Source organism: Amborella trichopoda, chromosome 2, assembly GCF_054954075.1.
Source record: "Amborella trichopoda isolate Santa Cruz 75 chromosome 2, AtrichopodaSantaCruz75HAP2 v2.0, whole genome shotgun sequence".
In the NCBI taxonomy this organism is placed as follows: domain Eukaryota; kingdom Viridiplantae; phylum Streptophyta; class Magnoliopsida; order Amborellales; family Amborellaceae; genus Amborella; species Amborella trichopoda.
In genome coordinates, this window is record NC_142337.1 from 55,727,256 (window position 1) to 55,744,658 (window position 17,403).

The 17,403-nt window shown below is 34.4% G+C and overlaps 1 protein-coding gene across 1 annotated transcript; it reads right to left on the minus strand.

The window, feature by feature from the left end:
• Positions 1 to 9,070: 9,070 nt before the first annotated feature.
• LOC18431394 (shaggy-related kinase 11) lies at positions 9,071 to 15,757 on the minus strand. Its single transcript, XM_006841519.4, has 13 exons — positions 15,632 to 15,757; positions 13,795 to 13,967; positions 13,618 to 13,710; positions 13,315 to 13,374; positions 12,902 to 13,174; positions 12,027 to 12,101; positions 11,182 to 11,238; positions 10,952 to 11,092; positions 10,800 to 10,850; positions 10,574 to 10,669; positions 10,025 to 10,108; positions 9,777 to 9,879; positions 9,071 to 9,597 (listed from the first exon to the last, which is right to left on the minus strand). The coding sequence occupies exons 2-13, from the start codon at positions 13,906 to 13,908 to the stop codon at positions 9,515 to 9,517; spliced, it is 1,230 nt and encodes a 409-aa protein (XP_006841582.1). The 5' UTR covers positions 13,909 to 13,967; positions 15,632 to 15,757; the 3' UTR covers positions 9,071 to 9,514.
• Positions 15,758 to 17,403: the final 1,646 nt, after the last annotated feature.

A 17,403-nucleotide genomic window follows, 5' to 3' on the forward strand; every position in this document is an offset into this window, starting at 1 on the left:
GAAGATTGTCCATCCTTCATGCTCACCTGCACTGTCGTGCTCACCCCTACACTGTTGCTGTTGGGACTCGATATGTGAATAATATGGCTGGGATAGGGTGGCCTCATAATCATCATCACTCTCATTTTCTCTTTGAATAATATGGATTAAAAAAAAAATAACAAATTTTCAAAAAAATCGATCATGGATTAAAAAAAAAAAATCACAAATTTTCAAAAAATTCTATCATGGATTACAAAAAAAAATTCGATCGTGGATTAAAAAAAAAAATCACAAATTTTCAAAAAATTCTATCATGGATTACAAAAAAAAATTCGATCATGGATTAAAAAAAAAAAATCACAAATTTTCAAAAAATTCAATCATGGATTACAAAAAATTCGATCATGGATTACATAAAATTCGATCATGGATTACAAAAAAAAACAAACAAAAAATTCAATCGTGGATTACAAAAAAAAAAAAAAACAATTCGATCATAGATTACAAAAAATTCAATCATGGATTACAAAAAACTCTATCATGGGTTACAAAAAAAGCAAAAAACAAAAAATTCGATCATGGATTACAAAAAAAAAAACAAACATTTCGATCATGGATTACAAAAAAAAAACAAACATTTCGATCATGTATTACAAAACATTCGATCATGGATTACAAAAAATTCTATCATGGGTTACAAAAAAAAACAAAAAATTCGATCATGGATTACAAGAAAAAAAAACAAACATTTCGAGCATGGATTACAAAAAATTCGATCATGGATTACAAAAAATTCTATAATGGAATACAAAAAAAAAACAAAAAATTCGATCATGGATTACAAAAAAAAAAAAAACAATTCGATCATGGATTAAAAAAAAAATCGATCAAGTATTACAAAAAAATCTATCATGGATTACAAAAAAAAAAAAAAAAAAAATTCCGTACAGGACTTACCGATTCAATGTACGGACTCGCTGATTCCGAACCGGCGAGTCACTGTACAGAATCGTACGGTTCTCTCTAGAACCGGACGATTCCCTTTTTTTTCGCCGATTCGATCCGTCTATGGCAATTTTCGAGTCGAATTGGGCGAGTCCGGTTCAACTCGGCGTTTTTTTAAACACTGCTTCAAAGTGATAATGTGTCAAGGCTGTACATACTCTAATACGGACTCGGCCGCATCATCCATTTAATTGGACAACGTTGATCAACTCTTTCCTACCATTGATGACTGGGTCTCATCTACGCTATTTACAGTTCTACACAATGCATGTGTATCCATGATTGGTTCACTTCTTCACCTGCTAGACAATGCATATGTGCAAGTATTAAGCCCATAAACTAACTAAATCCAATTTTTATTTAAGGATTGCGTACGAACATTTGTTATTGGTACACTGAGGTTACAATCATTTTTAGCTATTGAATGTGAAATTCAATAGATTGGTGTGTGTCATTTAGAGAAATACCATTTTGGATTTTATGCTCAATCAATGATACATCTTCAACTACCCAAATTCACATCCAATAGCCATTAATGATTGTGACCTCCTTGTATAAAAATAAATGGCTTCATTGTATATATTTCTTTTTCACTTATTTTATCTTATTACAGGTTATGTTATGGTGCTCACATTATAGAATAATTTATCATTATATTCAACGAAATTTGGACACTTATATGCGTTTGTTTTGTACATTGAGGTTTTTTTTAATAATGGTATTTTTGGTCATTAAGAGGGATGTAACATCACCCACATAGAGCATTGAATGCCACTAATTGGCTCCATATGGGTGATGTCACACTTCATGTGAATGCCATCATACCGCTCCTAATGACCAAAAATATCTTTTTTAAAAAATGTTCCATATACAAAACAAAGATATATAAGTATTCAAACTTTATTGAGTACAATGATAAATTACTCCAAAGTGTGAGCACCTAACATAACTCATTGCTTAAAATGAAGTAAAAATAATATTTAGAAAAGATAAGCTTATATACAAAGGAAATGTATACAATGATATAAGGAAGTCACAATCATCATTGACCCTTAGATTTGAAATTGGGTGGTTGAATATGTGTCAATGTTTGGGTATAAAGTCTAAATTAAAATTTCTTAAATGTTATAAGTCACTTTCATTTATTGGACTTCACATCCAATAGCTAAAAGTAATTGTGACTTTCTAGTACCAAAAATAAATGATCTCATACTATACAATCCCATATGTAAAACTACTTATAAGTTCATCTCAAATAACTTTATGATGGATACTACCAAATAATAAATAATTCATTATCCAGATTAATTTTATTTAAATACTAAATTATGAAGACCTGAACTAATGCAAGAAAAAGCTCAAAGCAAAATCTATGTATTATTCAAACCTCCAAAAAAATTTGCTCCTTAGCGACTTTCTACCTTAACTTGTGCGGTCGGTTTGAGCAAATATACTATGCACCATTAGGATGATATTATGGTTAAAGACCTACTTGATAGGGTTTTTCCAAAATGAAAATTATTGTTACTTAAAAATAAAAGTTTTCCTTTTATTAATATTTCTCATCCTTGAAAAATTGGATGTTCTCTATTTAATCTTGCGATGCGATGTTATCTTTTTCAGGAACATACAAAAGGTGATTGGATTATTTTTCTTTTTCTTTTTCTCTTTCTTTTTTCTTTTAAAAGGCAAATCTCTAAGTTGTTGAGTTCACATATCCAAAATTTGGGATCCTAAAAATACTCCTACATTGAGTTTGACCCAAGGGAGTAAGTGACAGTATGATCCCATTAGAGCACGAAACCTTTTGGCATGGATAAAAGTAGACCAAAATAACTCAAGGATGTAATTGACTAAAAAAAACCTTGTTTTGACAATAAATGATGAAAGCAAAGTACTATTTTTTCGTGGGATTGTATACAATGAGATCATTTACTTTTTATACAAGTTGATGACAATTATGTACAACCATCCCATGTGAAATATGATAGTTTGGGTGTGTCATAAAGTTCGAAAAATTTCCTTTGAAGTTTGAACTTGGTGAATGCAATAAATGCAGCCATCTAACTTCATATCCTATGGTTAAGCTTAATTGTGACCACTTTGTATTAAAGATAAATGATCTCATTGTATATTATTTCGTTTTTTCTTAGCTTGTGGTTTCTACAAGGTCTAGGCTATATAGAAAAAATGGAAATCCTCATCTTGAGGGAAAAAAATCGAGTATGGAAACCCCCATGATGGCTCTAAAATATATTTCTACTACTTATTATTGAAAATTATAGCTCAAAAAATGGTGCAAATCTTGTAGTTATATGAAGTTGTGAAAATGGACGGTCTAGATAATGTGTAGCAATATACACTTTTTCTAAGGCTTGAAATCCTATTTTTTTTTTTCATATTCATAATGGTCAAGATCGAGATGCTCAATGACTCCGGAATTACAATTTTTGGTGAGATTTGAGACACTGCTTTACTTTTTTTTTATTTTAACCTTTTCCAAAGGAAGGATGTGGGTGAAAAAAATTGTTTGGAATTTAGGTATACCATTTTAAATTAGAAATTTGGAATCTTATCTTTTGTGACATAGCATACCATACTTCCTTTTTTCCTGTTCATCGATAAGTAAAAGCAAATAAAGGTCGACTCCATAGCCTTTTAGAAAGGAAAAATAGATTAATCCTTTTAATGGAAAAGCATACCATGCTTACCAAATGCTATATGAGATCAATTATACATCAAATTTTGTCCGAATTACACACGCTAATTACTTGGCTAAGAGATCCAACTCCAAAACATAGATGTATTTGGTTAATTAAACTAGGTTGAGGTTTGTCTAAAGCGTCAATCTTAAACAATCCACGGTAAGGTGCACCTCAAAATCTCATTAAAAGATATATTTTCGATGTAAAACTCTTATCATGGTCAAAAAGTCTATTTTTCACCCCCATAATGAAATTGAAACATCCAAAAATGGCGCAAATCTAACAAATCTATGAGCACTCGAAAATCTTGAAAATGGATGATCTAGATAATATGTCACGAGATGTATTGTTTTTAGGACTAGGGCCAAGCCCGGCCCATTGTCTGCCCTAAAAATAGAAACAATCCTTTGGTATTCCTACATGCTCGAAGTGTAGAAAAGAACATAAGGGAGGGTTTTTTTTTTTTTTTTAACGTTAACTTTTAGTAGTGGGTTAACAATTTTTAAAATCATTAGTAGTTTTTCAAAAATGCTAGCATTAGTAGGAATGAAAACCAAGACTAATAGTTGAGTTACAGGTGGTGCTAACCTCAATCCCATTTCTAATATAAGAAAAGCTTCGGATGCAAATCAAACTATGTTATATGGCTTCAAAAGCTTCACGCGCACATCAAACCATGTTACATTGCTTCAAAAATTAGGTCTTGGCCGGTTTTCATGGTTCGAGTTGGACCGGCTGTGGACTGGGAGTGCCGCTTGAGTTTGGGTGGTTTTACAATTTTTTTTTTACGTCCGTACAATTTTAGAATATTGTAATTACGGGGAGATCCAAATATGTGCACAATTGATGTGGAGGTGCACACAAACGGCCTTTTTTTATTTTTTAAGTTTTTCCTCTTGGTATAATACCTCTACTATTGGACCGGTTTTAAACACTCACATGAAATGAGATGAGAATGGACCCAATTCAACAGATATCGAATTAATTACAAGGAGAATGAGAATAAGTACAACTCGATTTCTCATATTTGGAAAATAGATAAACTCAATCTAAAAAATGGGACATTCAATGGGATGCATCTTCTTTGAATGGAAAGGATAAAATGAAAAGCTAATGGTTCAAGATAAAGAGTACCACATAATAAAGCATGCGAACAAATAATTCCTAAATATTGAAAAGAAATCCAGCATAAAGCACCCACCTCCATGGAAACCCTAAAGTGAAATCAACCGCAATAGTGTCAATAACATAAATTAGAACAAAACCATGTAAATGACACAATAGTGGAACCCTATAGCTCAGCCTCGTGCCATAGAAATCAAATTACAACCTAAAATGACTTATATTTTCCATTGGATAAATATTTTAGACAAGGTTTAAAAAAACGGATCGATAAATAGAATCGGTCACACCAATACTCGTGTCGGACCGGGGGAATCGGTTGATCTGATCAAAAGAATCGGCTGAATCAGTTATTTCTTTCAATTTTTTTTAAAAAGTAATTCAAGAAAAAACTGTTCATCCTGTTTGTTTGCTTGACTAGATGAAGAATCGGTCGGAATCGGTGAAAAATCTGTCGGACTCGGTGAAAAATTGTCGGAATTGGTGGTTCCGTGAAAAAATCGGCGATGCTACTATTTGGAACCGCTCGAATCCCATTTTTTAGCCCAATCCGGAGCGTCCTAGGCGATTCTCGATCCGGATTGCCCAATTCCAACTCAGGTCACCAATTTTTTAAACCTTGATTCTAAATAAAGAAATAAAAAATGAATAACAAAGGCTCATAGAAAAAGAAAAAACACTACTTACCAACATATCTCTCTACAGTCGAGTAAGCCACAGAAAAACAGAACATCAACATCGAAGATAAACAAGTCAGTGCCACCAAAACATTGAAAACCATCCTTCAGGATACAAATAATTTTATGGTCCAAAACATGATAAAGCATGCGAACTCTGAATCCTATTAGCATAAAGGATGTCATGAAAAATAAGTGTTTGGTTGCTTTAAAAATTGAGCTGGTAAGTTCCAATCCCCAACACATCATGTGGCACATTATTCCCCATGAAAATCTTTTATCAAATAAGGGTCCCAAATCCATATTGGCCATGAAAATCTTTTATCAAAAATGGGTCCCAAATCCATCCCCAATATGGAGTTATGTGCTGCAGTTGCATGCAATCGCACGAGCCTTAAAACATTTCAAAAAGAACTTAGATGACAAAGATATTAACCAGAAGCAACTAATGATGATCACGGTACGGTTGGAGATGATAGCAATGATGGAGACAGTAAGATGATGATGATGAATATAGCATCATAGACGAAAGGGCCTCCTTTCGAGATCCTTATGTGGTTGATTCAAGACTATGGTGGCAAGCGGTAGAAATGAAACCCTAGACGTAATATAACGATACTCTGCTACCCTAATTACCCAGGCCTATATGCTATTCCTAAACATGCGACTTCTTTTCATCTTTTCATATTTGGATCGGCAATTTAACTATATGCTTCAATACCTCATTATCTTTTGTTTCCAATTTAATTATCTATTTTGAGTGTCAAATTGAAATAGATCATCTAATCTATTTTGTACCATGGAATGTATCATTACAAAGGCTTGTACTGCGAGATCATGGCAGGAGTATGAGTGGTTAGTGGCAAAGACAAAAGAGAAGAATTTACAATGTGTTAGTGGGGAGCTTATCTTGTCTTCAAGTTGTTTTTACTCTTGTTCAAAGTAATTGGCTATAATTTTGAGTCATTTGATTGAAGTTATCTACTTGAAGCCGCAAATTTCCACGAGGGTCTCAAGATAAAGGAGTCCTCTAATGTTGGGGGTTTGTATTACATCAATGATACCCTATTTTGTTGTTGATTATGTATTTTCTCCTCCACTTTGTATGAGTATTTGACTCTTTAGGGAAAATTAAAAATAAAAAATCACGACTTCAAGAAAAAAATAAAGGCCTTAAATGATACTCTACACTCATGATGATGCTGCTGCTGGTGCGATTATATGCTAAGAGAGGATAAAATATTGCAGTTTTACCTAGACATAGGGTTGGCACCCAGCTTAAGCATGTATTTGAATTCCTTTGTTGGCTTGTACTTATAAGTAGAATTTGCTATTTTCACTTCAAAAGGTCTATATTCCTGTGCTAATTTTGCTAGTTATTGTAGCAGATTACACAATTTGGGACCACTGAAAGGCATCAAGGAGTTGTTAGTATTTTGTGTGTTTTGAAACAACTATGGTATCTTCTCATTTGTTTGGCGTACTTCTATGTTATAACACTTGTTCCTATTACATAATAGACAGTTTCTATGAGTCCATGTAGAAATGAGTCACCTCTTAAAAATCTATTTTTGAGATGGATTTTTTGACCTAATTTTTAAGGACATGGAATCTCTAATATGGAGATCATGAATATGAAAAATAAATACATTTTGAAAAGTAAAAATATTAATTCTATTAAAAAAACATTTGGACTGTTACTTTCAATTGTTTTTAGATGAACCACCCATTTGCATCCATATATGCTTTATACCAGTTAGAGAGATAGAGAGAAGAGCTAACCAGATAAGGACAGTGATGAACCACCCATCCCACTCGAAACTTAGTCACCATTGAGATTGCAAAAATCATTGCAGGTTGACCCAAGTTTAGATAGCTTTGCAGGGAAATGTGAGCTAGAACAAGATGCATGAGCTCTTCCCCTAACCTGCTCTTGAGGGCTGCCTCTTTACCAGCCAAAGTATGGCTAGTCTATAGCTGACATTTCTCTGTTTTTCTCTGGCGGTTGAGGATTGGCAGCTTGCTTTTGTGTTTCTGGGGTTAGGATTTCTAGAGTTTTGGCCTAAAATTGGTGATTAGTAGTTGATTCTATTGTCGCGTGAGGACTTTCTAGGGTTTTTGTGTGAAATTGGAAGTCATTTTTCTGTTGTTGGGTGAAGACATTTTAGGGTTTTGGCCTGAAACTGAAAACACGCACTTCTTTTATGTTTGGGCGCCTCTCTCTCTCACACCTCGAAAATTAGGCTCCTGTATTCTCTTCCCCCTCCCTCCATGCAAAGCATTTGCAAAAGCAAATGGAGGACGAACCTGTGCCACTGTTTTCTTTTGTGCATTAATTTTCCTTTTCGAAAAAGATCGTACCTTCAAGAGCTTGGGCTTGTGTGATCAAATTGGCAGATGCCTGTTCTCATTGTGTTGGAAAAACAATCTTCCAATACCTTCAAGAACCTATGCTATTGCACAGGGGGGCATAACTTGTCGAACCCAAATCCCAAAAAATATTTCAAATCCTAAATCTGATAAATTAATGTATGTATTTTTCTTTTTCTTTTTTCGTGTAAAATTCTACAGGCATGATTTTTTAAGAAAAAGCTTGTATTTTTCTGAAAGGAACTTGGATCTTATTGGTACACCTCTGGGCTTCACAGTGGTTTAATCCTTACTTTTTCATTTTGATTATTTTTAAAGTTATTTATTTATCTATTTATTTATTTTGGGTGAATATGGCAATGAATGAATGGAGTGATGAAGCTAAAATGTTGATTCGTAGTCTTTGGCTCAAGTGTGTAGATTTCTGCTGCAGCTGCCATGTCAAATATGGGCTTGTTTGAGGCTGAGATGAGTATTGATGCATTTCAGCTGTTGGGCGTGATTGAAAACCGGTACCAAACACAATATTTTCTAGTACTAGGAGTTAGAACATCCTGCTTCCTAGGGAGAAGGTGCTTTCAAGATACTGACTAACAACAAATGCCCTTGGTGTTGGAGCTTCTTTCCAATTTCCATTCTCTTCATCATTTTCAATGTTGGACTCATGCACCTACTATTTACAATCTCTCTAAGTTGAACTTCTTAAGAACCATCTCTTCACCATTCAAGTTTGATTAGCAGCATCCGCTCAAGAAAATCAGTTCAGTGTTCATGTAGAACTAAATAAAATGGCAATGCTCCTACTGGGGCTAAATTGTTACCTAAATGTATATTTAATTACTCCAAAAAAATAAAGTAGGGATGTTGAATACCTTGAAGAGAGTTTCTGCATCTCGCACCTCCAGGAACATATTGAGCACAGTTATCTATTTGTCAGGTGTTTTTGTCTGTTTATGTCCAAGCAACTATTCCTTCGAAACTCGATGCACACAAACGCACAAATGTGCACTCATACATGCACACACGTGAGTGCACACACACACACAGCAAATCTTAACGCTTCACATGTTGAAACTAAGTGAGAGATTGCACAATTATGACCATAAAAGCCTCAGCTAGCTTCCTGCCTGCTTAAGGCAGGAGTTCACTAAAAGAAAAATGCAAAACAAATGAATAGTAAATACCTCAAGAGAGAGGGAAGATCCAACCTGACATGAAGAAGCACATTTTCTTCTCGAAATCATATGCTATTTGTATCCATTACAAGTTTCAGATCTGCTCTAATGGCTTAACTAAAATTTTCCTGTTCTTTCTCACCAGCTAACCAGTCGTGCATGTTCTTTTCTTACTCCTCTGTTGTAACATCCATACTCCTTCCTAACCAGATCCCCTAAAGTAGAATCCAACCATACCATCCTTTTCTCATCTCTGTAATATTACATAGTGTGGTTCCAAGACAACTGGCAGACCCATGTTCAATCTGCCTCTCAAACATAGATAGTAAAAAAGAAAAACAAAGAGAAAAAAGTTTACAAGCAATAATTTCCATCACCCTATTCAAACATTGTGTAATGAAGAAGGTGGTCCTGCGTTCTCCCCCACCTAAATCCATCTCCCCCTATTCGCTAACGTGGGACATAAATAAGCCAAAAATCACAAACCGAGGAAGGAACATTGCTTTCTCGCATGCTCTGGAATCAACCTGACCAGGATTTCCGAAGGCACCCCCTTCAACTCTGATACGACATTGTTGCAATCACCATCATCAGCATTATCATCACCACACAGAATCACCGTTAGCACCATCAATAGCAGTGTTCTTAGTGCCATAATCATTATTATTGTCTATGAATTAACAGCTATGGGAGAAAATAAAATAAAAAATAAGAAAGATATTAGAATTTGATTAACATACCTTGTGGCTTGAAGTTAAAAAGAGGGGGAAGCGGCCGCCCATTAGGCAAACGAGTATTAGGATCTCGGAGCTCATCAAAAAATGGATGAACGCATGCATCTAACTGTACTCCGTTTTAAAGGAAAGCATTAAAATGAGATCAGAAAGATTGATATAATAGGGCCATTGAGAAAAACAAATGTGTGAAAGAATAGAATAGAAATCTATTAATATTTGATCTTGTAGTTCCCAGAGGAGATAAAACTTACAGCTGAGCAGCGTAAATTTGGGGAGTATTGGAGGAGCCTAGAGACAAGGTCTACTGCCTCTGCTGGCATGCGCCTATGGAATATCTATTATGAATTTGACATAATCACATGAAAAATTAGTAGGAAAATTTTTGAGAAAAAAAAAAAACATGAGAGAACAAAAAAAACGAAAAAAAAAAAGAAAAAAAAAAAAAAATATATATATATATATATATATAGGGGAAATGTATACTATGAGACCATCTATTTTTGGTCAAGAAGGAAACAATCATCTCTAGCCCTTCGATGTGAAATTTGGACATCAAGAACAATGCACAAAGTCCGAAAAAAATTCTATTGAACATTGTGCATAATCAAAGGGACACCCTTAGCCATTGATTCCACATTTGATGGCTAAGAATAAATATGACCTCCTTGTGTCAAAAGTAAATGGTCTCATCTTTCACTTCTCAATGACAGAGAGGACAATGGATAGAGATAGACTGTGCCAGAAAAGGGGGGTCCCAAGGGCGGTGGGGACTCTTAGAGAGAAAGAGCTAGATGTGATACCTTGTGCCAGGGATGTGCTTTAATTTGGGGGAATTTGAACTCTGTATAGTTCGGATTCATGCATTTGATTTCCTCTCTTGTTGGAGTGCCTAAAACCTGTAATGGTACAAATAGGCATGGATGATAAAAGGGATGAGGAAGCTAACGACATAGCAAGAATGCACATCACAATCATAACTACGATAACCGCATTCGACTAATCACAATATAGAAAACATCATATTACCTTTATAATCTCTACAAGTTGGTCTACACCACTTTCACCAGGAAAGAGAGGCTGTCAAAGTTCATCGTTAATAAATGCAACCATAAAATTTCGTCATATATGATTCTTAAAGCAGTGACATAAGCATAATGAAATCAATAGCAAAAATGCACCTGTCCAAGCAGGAGTTCAGCCAAAACACAACCAGTTGACCAGATGTCAATCGCTGAGGTGTACTCGGTGGCTCCAAATATCAGTTCCGGAGCTCTATAATATCTAGAACAAATATATGATATATTTGGCTCCCCTTTCACCTGCCAATCAGAATTTATAAATCATCAAAACCAGAAACTTGAGTTTTTGCAGTTACAAGGAAATTGATTCTGCAGCAAGCAAAACCCACCAAAACTTTTGCACTTCCAAAGTCACAGAGCTTGAGCTGGTGTGTATGAGGGTTGACCTGTAAACAGGAACGTCACTAAGCGAGACAGGGAAAATGTGATAAAGTGGAAAAGTAAAAATACCAACATTGCAAAAATAAACAAATAAATAAATAATAGAAATGAAAAACAACAAACTCCTAAAAATTGTACACATGTGGAATTCGAACAGTATTACTTAACAAGTAAATGTGCAAGTAAAGGATTTCTTTAAAAAAAAAAAAAAAAAAAAAACTATGTGCATACAAATGATCAAGTAAAACGAATTTCTCTTGAGATTCTTCATTAGGTTCTTCAACATTTAGAATATCAAAATTCTCATGCAAGTATATCTACCACATAGAACAGAAAAGTGAAAAACACAAAATACAGCTAAATACTAATAAAGTCTGTGCACGTGTATACAAGTTTCTTACTGCCAGTATGGCAGTTCTCGAGTACAAGGACTCCCAAAAGCAAAAAGAAAAGCATAAAAGCCACACGGAATTCTAATCCTATAATTATTATTGGAATATAGTCTACAAGCATTTCTCATAAGGTAAGTAAAATGAGAATTACTAATGTTTTACAAATGGATGAAGCAGCCAGGCCCCTTCTTATAGCTCTCCAAAATCTAGAGATAGAGGCATATGCCGAATTTAGTATAGTGAGGATCACAACAAAATCCACATTAAACTCTTTTAATTGAATTCAAAACAACTCCTTTATAATAGGTAATTTCTATTTTTAGAAAAAAGGCACCATTTCATTTCATAAACTTCTACATATTTAAGTCTCCTAATTCCTAACGTAAGCTTGCACAACATACCAGGAGGTTTTGAGGCTTGATGTCTCTGTGACACACACCTATACTTCCATGAATATATGCCAGTGCCCTACAAATCTGCCACATGTCAAAAGAAAAGTACTTCAGGCCACCATACCAAGACATGGTTGCTAACAAGGAAAGCAAGAACAATCAAATTTCAAGGCAGAATATTGTGCAGATACGGTCCAAATAAGAATAATCAACAAGTTATTGGTGTAATCCACACGAATGTTACACAATCTTTCCACCAAATATAATTTCATCAAGATTTCATTGGTGCAATCCACAAGAATGATACACAATCTATCCACCGAATACAATTTCATCAAGATTTCTCAAAGAGGAAATGAGCAAAACAAACATGATGCAAACTTCTCTAACAAGTATATGCTTGAGTACTAACAAAAAAAATTATAGAACATATAAACAATTGTAAGACAATCAATACCATAAAACATCACACACAAGGATAGAAACACATACATATCTCACATTTTATACAGATGAGTATACACACTCCCAAAACAATGAGAAGTATACTCTGCATAAATTTTCAGCACATGTTAGACTTCCCACCGAGAGAAACCAAAGTAGCAAAAAGTTCATCTCAGTAAATGGCTCACATCTAGAATTCATTTAATGGGAAGGGTAAGAACAAACAAAGCAATTTGCTTTCAAGGAATCAAACTTCCAGAACCCCCAATTTATGCTTAATAAAGTGATACTTTAACAGTCATGATGGTACATCATGATTGTCATATCAGTGAATGAATAAGCCAGTAACTCCATTCAAATAGAAAGATTTATTGGTTTTCCCAACAAGCACAAATCCCCAGGAACAAAGTCATAGCAGAACTAGTATCAGATGATCCTACCTGATAAGTATACAACTTCACATAAATCATAGGCATCCGTTGGTTCACCCTACTATAGTGCTTAAGTACACGGTGAACTGTCTCAGGAACATATTCAAGAACCAAGTTGAGATAGAGCTCATCCTTCTCGGTTGTTGAAAAGAAACAGTGTTTCAGTGAAACAACATTAGGGTGATCCAGAAGGCGCATGGTTTGCAGTTCACGATTCTTGTACCTCTTATCCTGAAGGACTTTCTTGATTGCTACAGTTTCACCAGATTCCAGGCACTTAGCCTACGAAACAGCAATAAGCAGTGGGAAAATTAGCCAAAAGTCCACATCATAGCCTGTAAAACAACTATAAGGAAGTGGAGAAACCACCATTATTGTCAGTAAATCACACATGATTGATGGAAATACGGATGAAACCTAACCTGGAACACAATCCCGAAGGATCCATGTCCAACAACACGCTCTGCCATATAGCTTATAGTCTGAAAAAAAAAAAGATGAGAAGCAAGCATTAGAGGATCCATGCGAGCAAAAAATAACACAAGAAAAACCATCTCAATTTATTACTTTAAAACCAGCTATGTACTCAAGTGGTATGAGTTTTTCAACTGCTGCTCAAAGAAGAAATTGGTAGAAGTCATGTATTGCCAATTCCCTGAGAAATTGGAGGAAGCTAAACTTTTCAAGATTCTTAGAACGAAAGAGGAACCTCAATGAAGACATACCTGCTTGGGCTGACCATTTCTACCACCAATAGTGGTAACAATGATGTGACCTGTCTCGGTTCCATTCCCATCTACCACTGTTGCTTCCACTTCCTAAATAAACCATATCCTATGATGCATTAGCATTAAACAAAATATGGACTTAAATTTAAAGCCCAGTGAATAAAAGGCATCCACCTTGTCGTCCCTTATCTTCATATCATTCATCTCTTCTGGTAATTTATCAACACCCATGGTGCTTCCACTCAATTCTCTAAACCCCGTTGCAGGGACAACACTCACAGAGGCCATGATGCATCCAAAGGCTTTAGAAAATCACCTCCCACGAGAAATAAGACTGAAAACTCTACCTGAGTAATACAAGGAACATTAAAAACGGCCATACAGATTATTAGTACTATTATAACCAAGTCTTAAGTAAACATATAACTCCAAAAAGAATGGCTCTATTAATAACATCTAGCAAGCAGACCAGATTCTGCAGAAACTACTTTCTGTTTTTCTTTTCTCTTTTTGCCAAAAGATGAGAATACTGTCTATTTACTCCCTCACGTAAAACACTACCTAGGATTCATATTAGGATCCCAGATTTTGCGGATATAATCTCTTCCCATAGATTAAACTCAATAAAAAAAATTTCCTAATTGCACCCTCTACGCACAAGAAAAAATAACGTCTCAAGATCAAATAAAGACCATCCAAGTTTTAAGGGGTGCGATCTAAGTGTTAGAAAACTCAAATTAAAGATTTTATCTTTTGAGAATAATCATCTAGTGATTCTTAGGTGGTTCCCAAATTTTCAAATTGAAAAAATCCTCCCAAGTAAGTCTTTGGACCGAGGGAGTAAATGTAAACTATGCTCCCACAGGAGTATGGTCCACATGGCCTTTTTCTTTCAACCAATAATTAAGGGCCTCAGTCCTATTTCCTTCCTATTCAGCTCAATTTAACATCTGAAACATTTCTTATCAAATCAATCACTCAGTTGGATGCTGGATTCAGAATAGAGAACCACAGTTAAAGCTCTGTGTAGATGAAACGTGAACAAATACAAATTCATGATTTTCCAAATAAAAATTTAAAATGCAAATAAACTGGTAAACAAATACAAAGCTCAAGAATGTTCAATTCAGGCAAGGACAACACAAATATCCATTGCAGTTCGTTACTTTTAAGATTCAAATGTTTAATAGTTAACACATATTTAAACATGGGAAACAGGATCGTCATTGCAAAAGGAAAACGTTTGCCAGGCAAGCTGGCACAAAAGCTAACAAAAATCACTCGTTATATCTGATCAATCAAATTTGCTTTATATCTATCTCTTCGTCTATGTGTGTCAATGTGTGTGTGTTTGCAAAAATAGTCAATAAAATTATTCTTGCATAGAAAATATAGAGAAAAAAATCTAATTCCTTAACAGCCCAGGATGAGGCGAAATTATGCATTCTCCTGATCTATAATGAATGAACATAGCACCATAGAACCAAAAAAGTACCATCTATTTTGAATGGAATCTCATAACAATGAAGTCACCTATATTGAAACAAGGAAAACTCATCAAGTTACCAAATATGGCTCATTGTAAAGGAATTTCAGAATCATGTGATCCCGAGATAAATAGAACCCCAACAACTGCACCACGTATTCTAGGCGGCAAGTTCCCTTATTAAGAATTTTCTTTTGCCATTTTTTTTTTGAGATCCTATAACCATTATATGGGCCTTTTCCATTTATTAAGAATTTTCTTTTGGCATTTTTTTTTTGAGATCCTATAACCATTATTTGGGCTTTTTCCATTTATAAAGAGAGTTTTCAAGCTCCCCATCAATTGCCACATAATTGTAAAGAAACTAGATAAATCAGAGATCAAAACAGATAAAACCCAAAGAAAATGAGGCAATAAAACCCAGTAGATTCCCCAAATAAGAAAAGGAGGAATCGCGCAACATTCTGATCCATGAAGACACAGTAAGAATGCTGATTGATGACAAATTCTGGAGAGAGAAATTACCAGCGAAAAGGGCCTTGATCACTCCTTGATCTTCTTCTTCCACTTACCTGAAAATGCAGATGAGAGAATGAAACCCTAACCCTAGAAAGCATGATCATCATCTCCCCCTCCCTCTTTCTTCGGCGTGGTCGCTCTTTAGGGGAAAAAAAGCTCTTTATCAGCGCCCTCGGTCAAAATCCTTAATTATTTGTTTTCAGAAAATTAGCAGGAGCCCCTCACTTTTGCTTCAATGCCGATAAGATCCCATATTTTTTAGATGTTTAGTGGACACGTTTTTTACGAGTGGGCATACTCATATCTAGATATGCGCCCATGGATTTTGATCCTAATTTTTTAGAATAAATAATCTTAATTTTTTAGAATAAATAATCTTTGTGAGTAATGATCCGCCGTCGCACATCTATGTATAGAACTTCAAAAGGTCATTATTAAATTTAGTATAAATCTCTAGAAAAGTTATCATACGAGTATGGGATTTGATTTTTTCTAAAGATCTATTCCAAATTTAATGGTGATTCTTTGAAGTCCTATACACAAAAATGATAGATTTTTTAGACGCATCTGTAATTCTACATTATAAAGTAAGATCTTTATATAATTTTTTTCCTTTACAAAATAAATTTTAACTAGTAATTTTGTTTTTCCGATAGGACTAATACTTTTTCATGGACGATCAATCTGTGATGCCTCAAAGGCACAATACAACCTTGCATCCCCTAACACACAAATCACCTTTCTTTTAGATTACCCTTGATTATTGGCTTGCCATAGATACCCCTAAGACTAGAGAATGGGGTTGGGGCATAGGTGGTTAGGGAGGCACATGCGACAATATAATGTCCTACCCTCCATTCCCATAGTTAACATATCAAAAAATAAAAAGTGCGGTCAAATTAGAGCCCACCTTTAAATAGCGTCGAGAAAATATAGTTTTAATACTATAAATCTTTGTGATAGCTTTAAAATATACTTTTATCTTTATTTATAAAGTTTAAATCTTTAAAAATAATGTAGATCGATAGATCTATGAAAATCTTGAAAATTGACGATTCAAAAATTTATTATAAAATATACTATTTTCAATACTTGAAATTTATTTTTTCCTCATTTTCTTCTTGATGTCAAGATGATCAATTTGAGGATTTTTAAGCATCAAAACAATCTCTTCTAGTGAAATTTTTGAGTTAAGCTCTAATTTGATTGTTTATAGCCTCAGCTCTATATAAACTTTTCTTAAAAATATATACCCCATGACCAGTAATATTCCTAAGATATATTGTGCTCGATAATCATTATATTTTCAAAGTTTGTCAGAAAATGGAAAAAATTCATGTGTTTTAGGATGGAGAAAATATGAATAGGTAACAGAAGTCTAGCAAGCATTGGTATCTAGATTGACCACTTAATAAGGGCAGATCAATTGAAACCAATATGATCCTTGAATAAGTTAGCCCAATTTTAAAATATACTAAATATAAAAATTTAGAGATATTTTATATTAAAAAAATTTAAGAAACTTTGTTTAACCACTCTAACCAGATAAAATAATCACCAAATCTAATTTTTGTTTAAACCAAACTAACCAAGGCAACAATCAATTATCAGATTGGACAAATTGGAACCAGCCGATCTAGTCTATGGTCTTGATGAAACTTGTTCGACATTGGATGGATGATTTGTGGATTTAATGGCAATAAAACTTTCCAACCTAGTAAAAGCTCATCATACCTTCCATGTCCACAATTTGTTTTACTTAGAAACTGTAGTTTTTC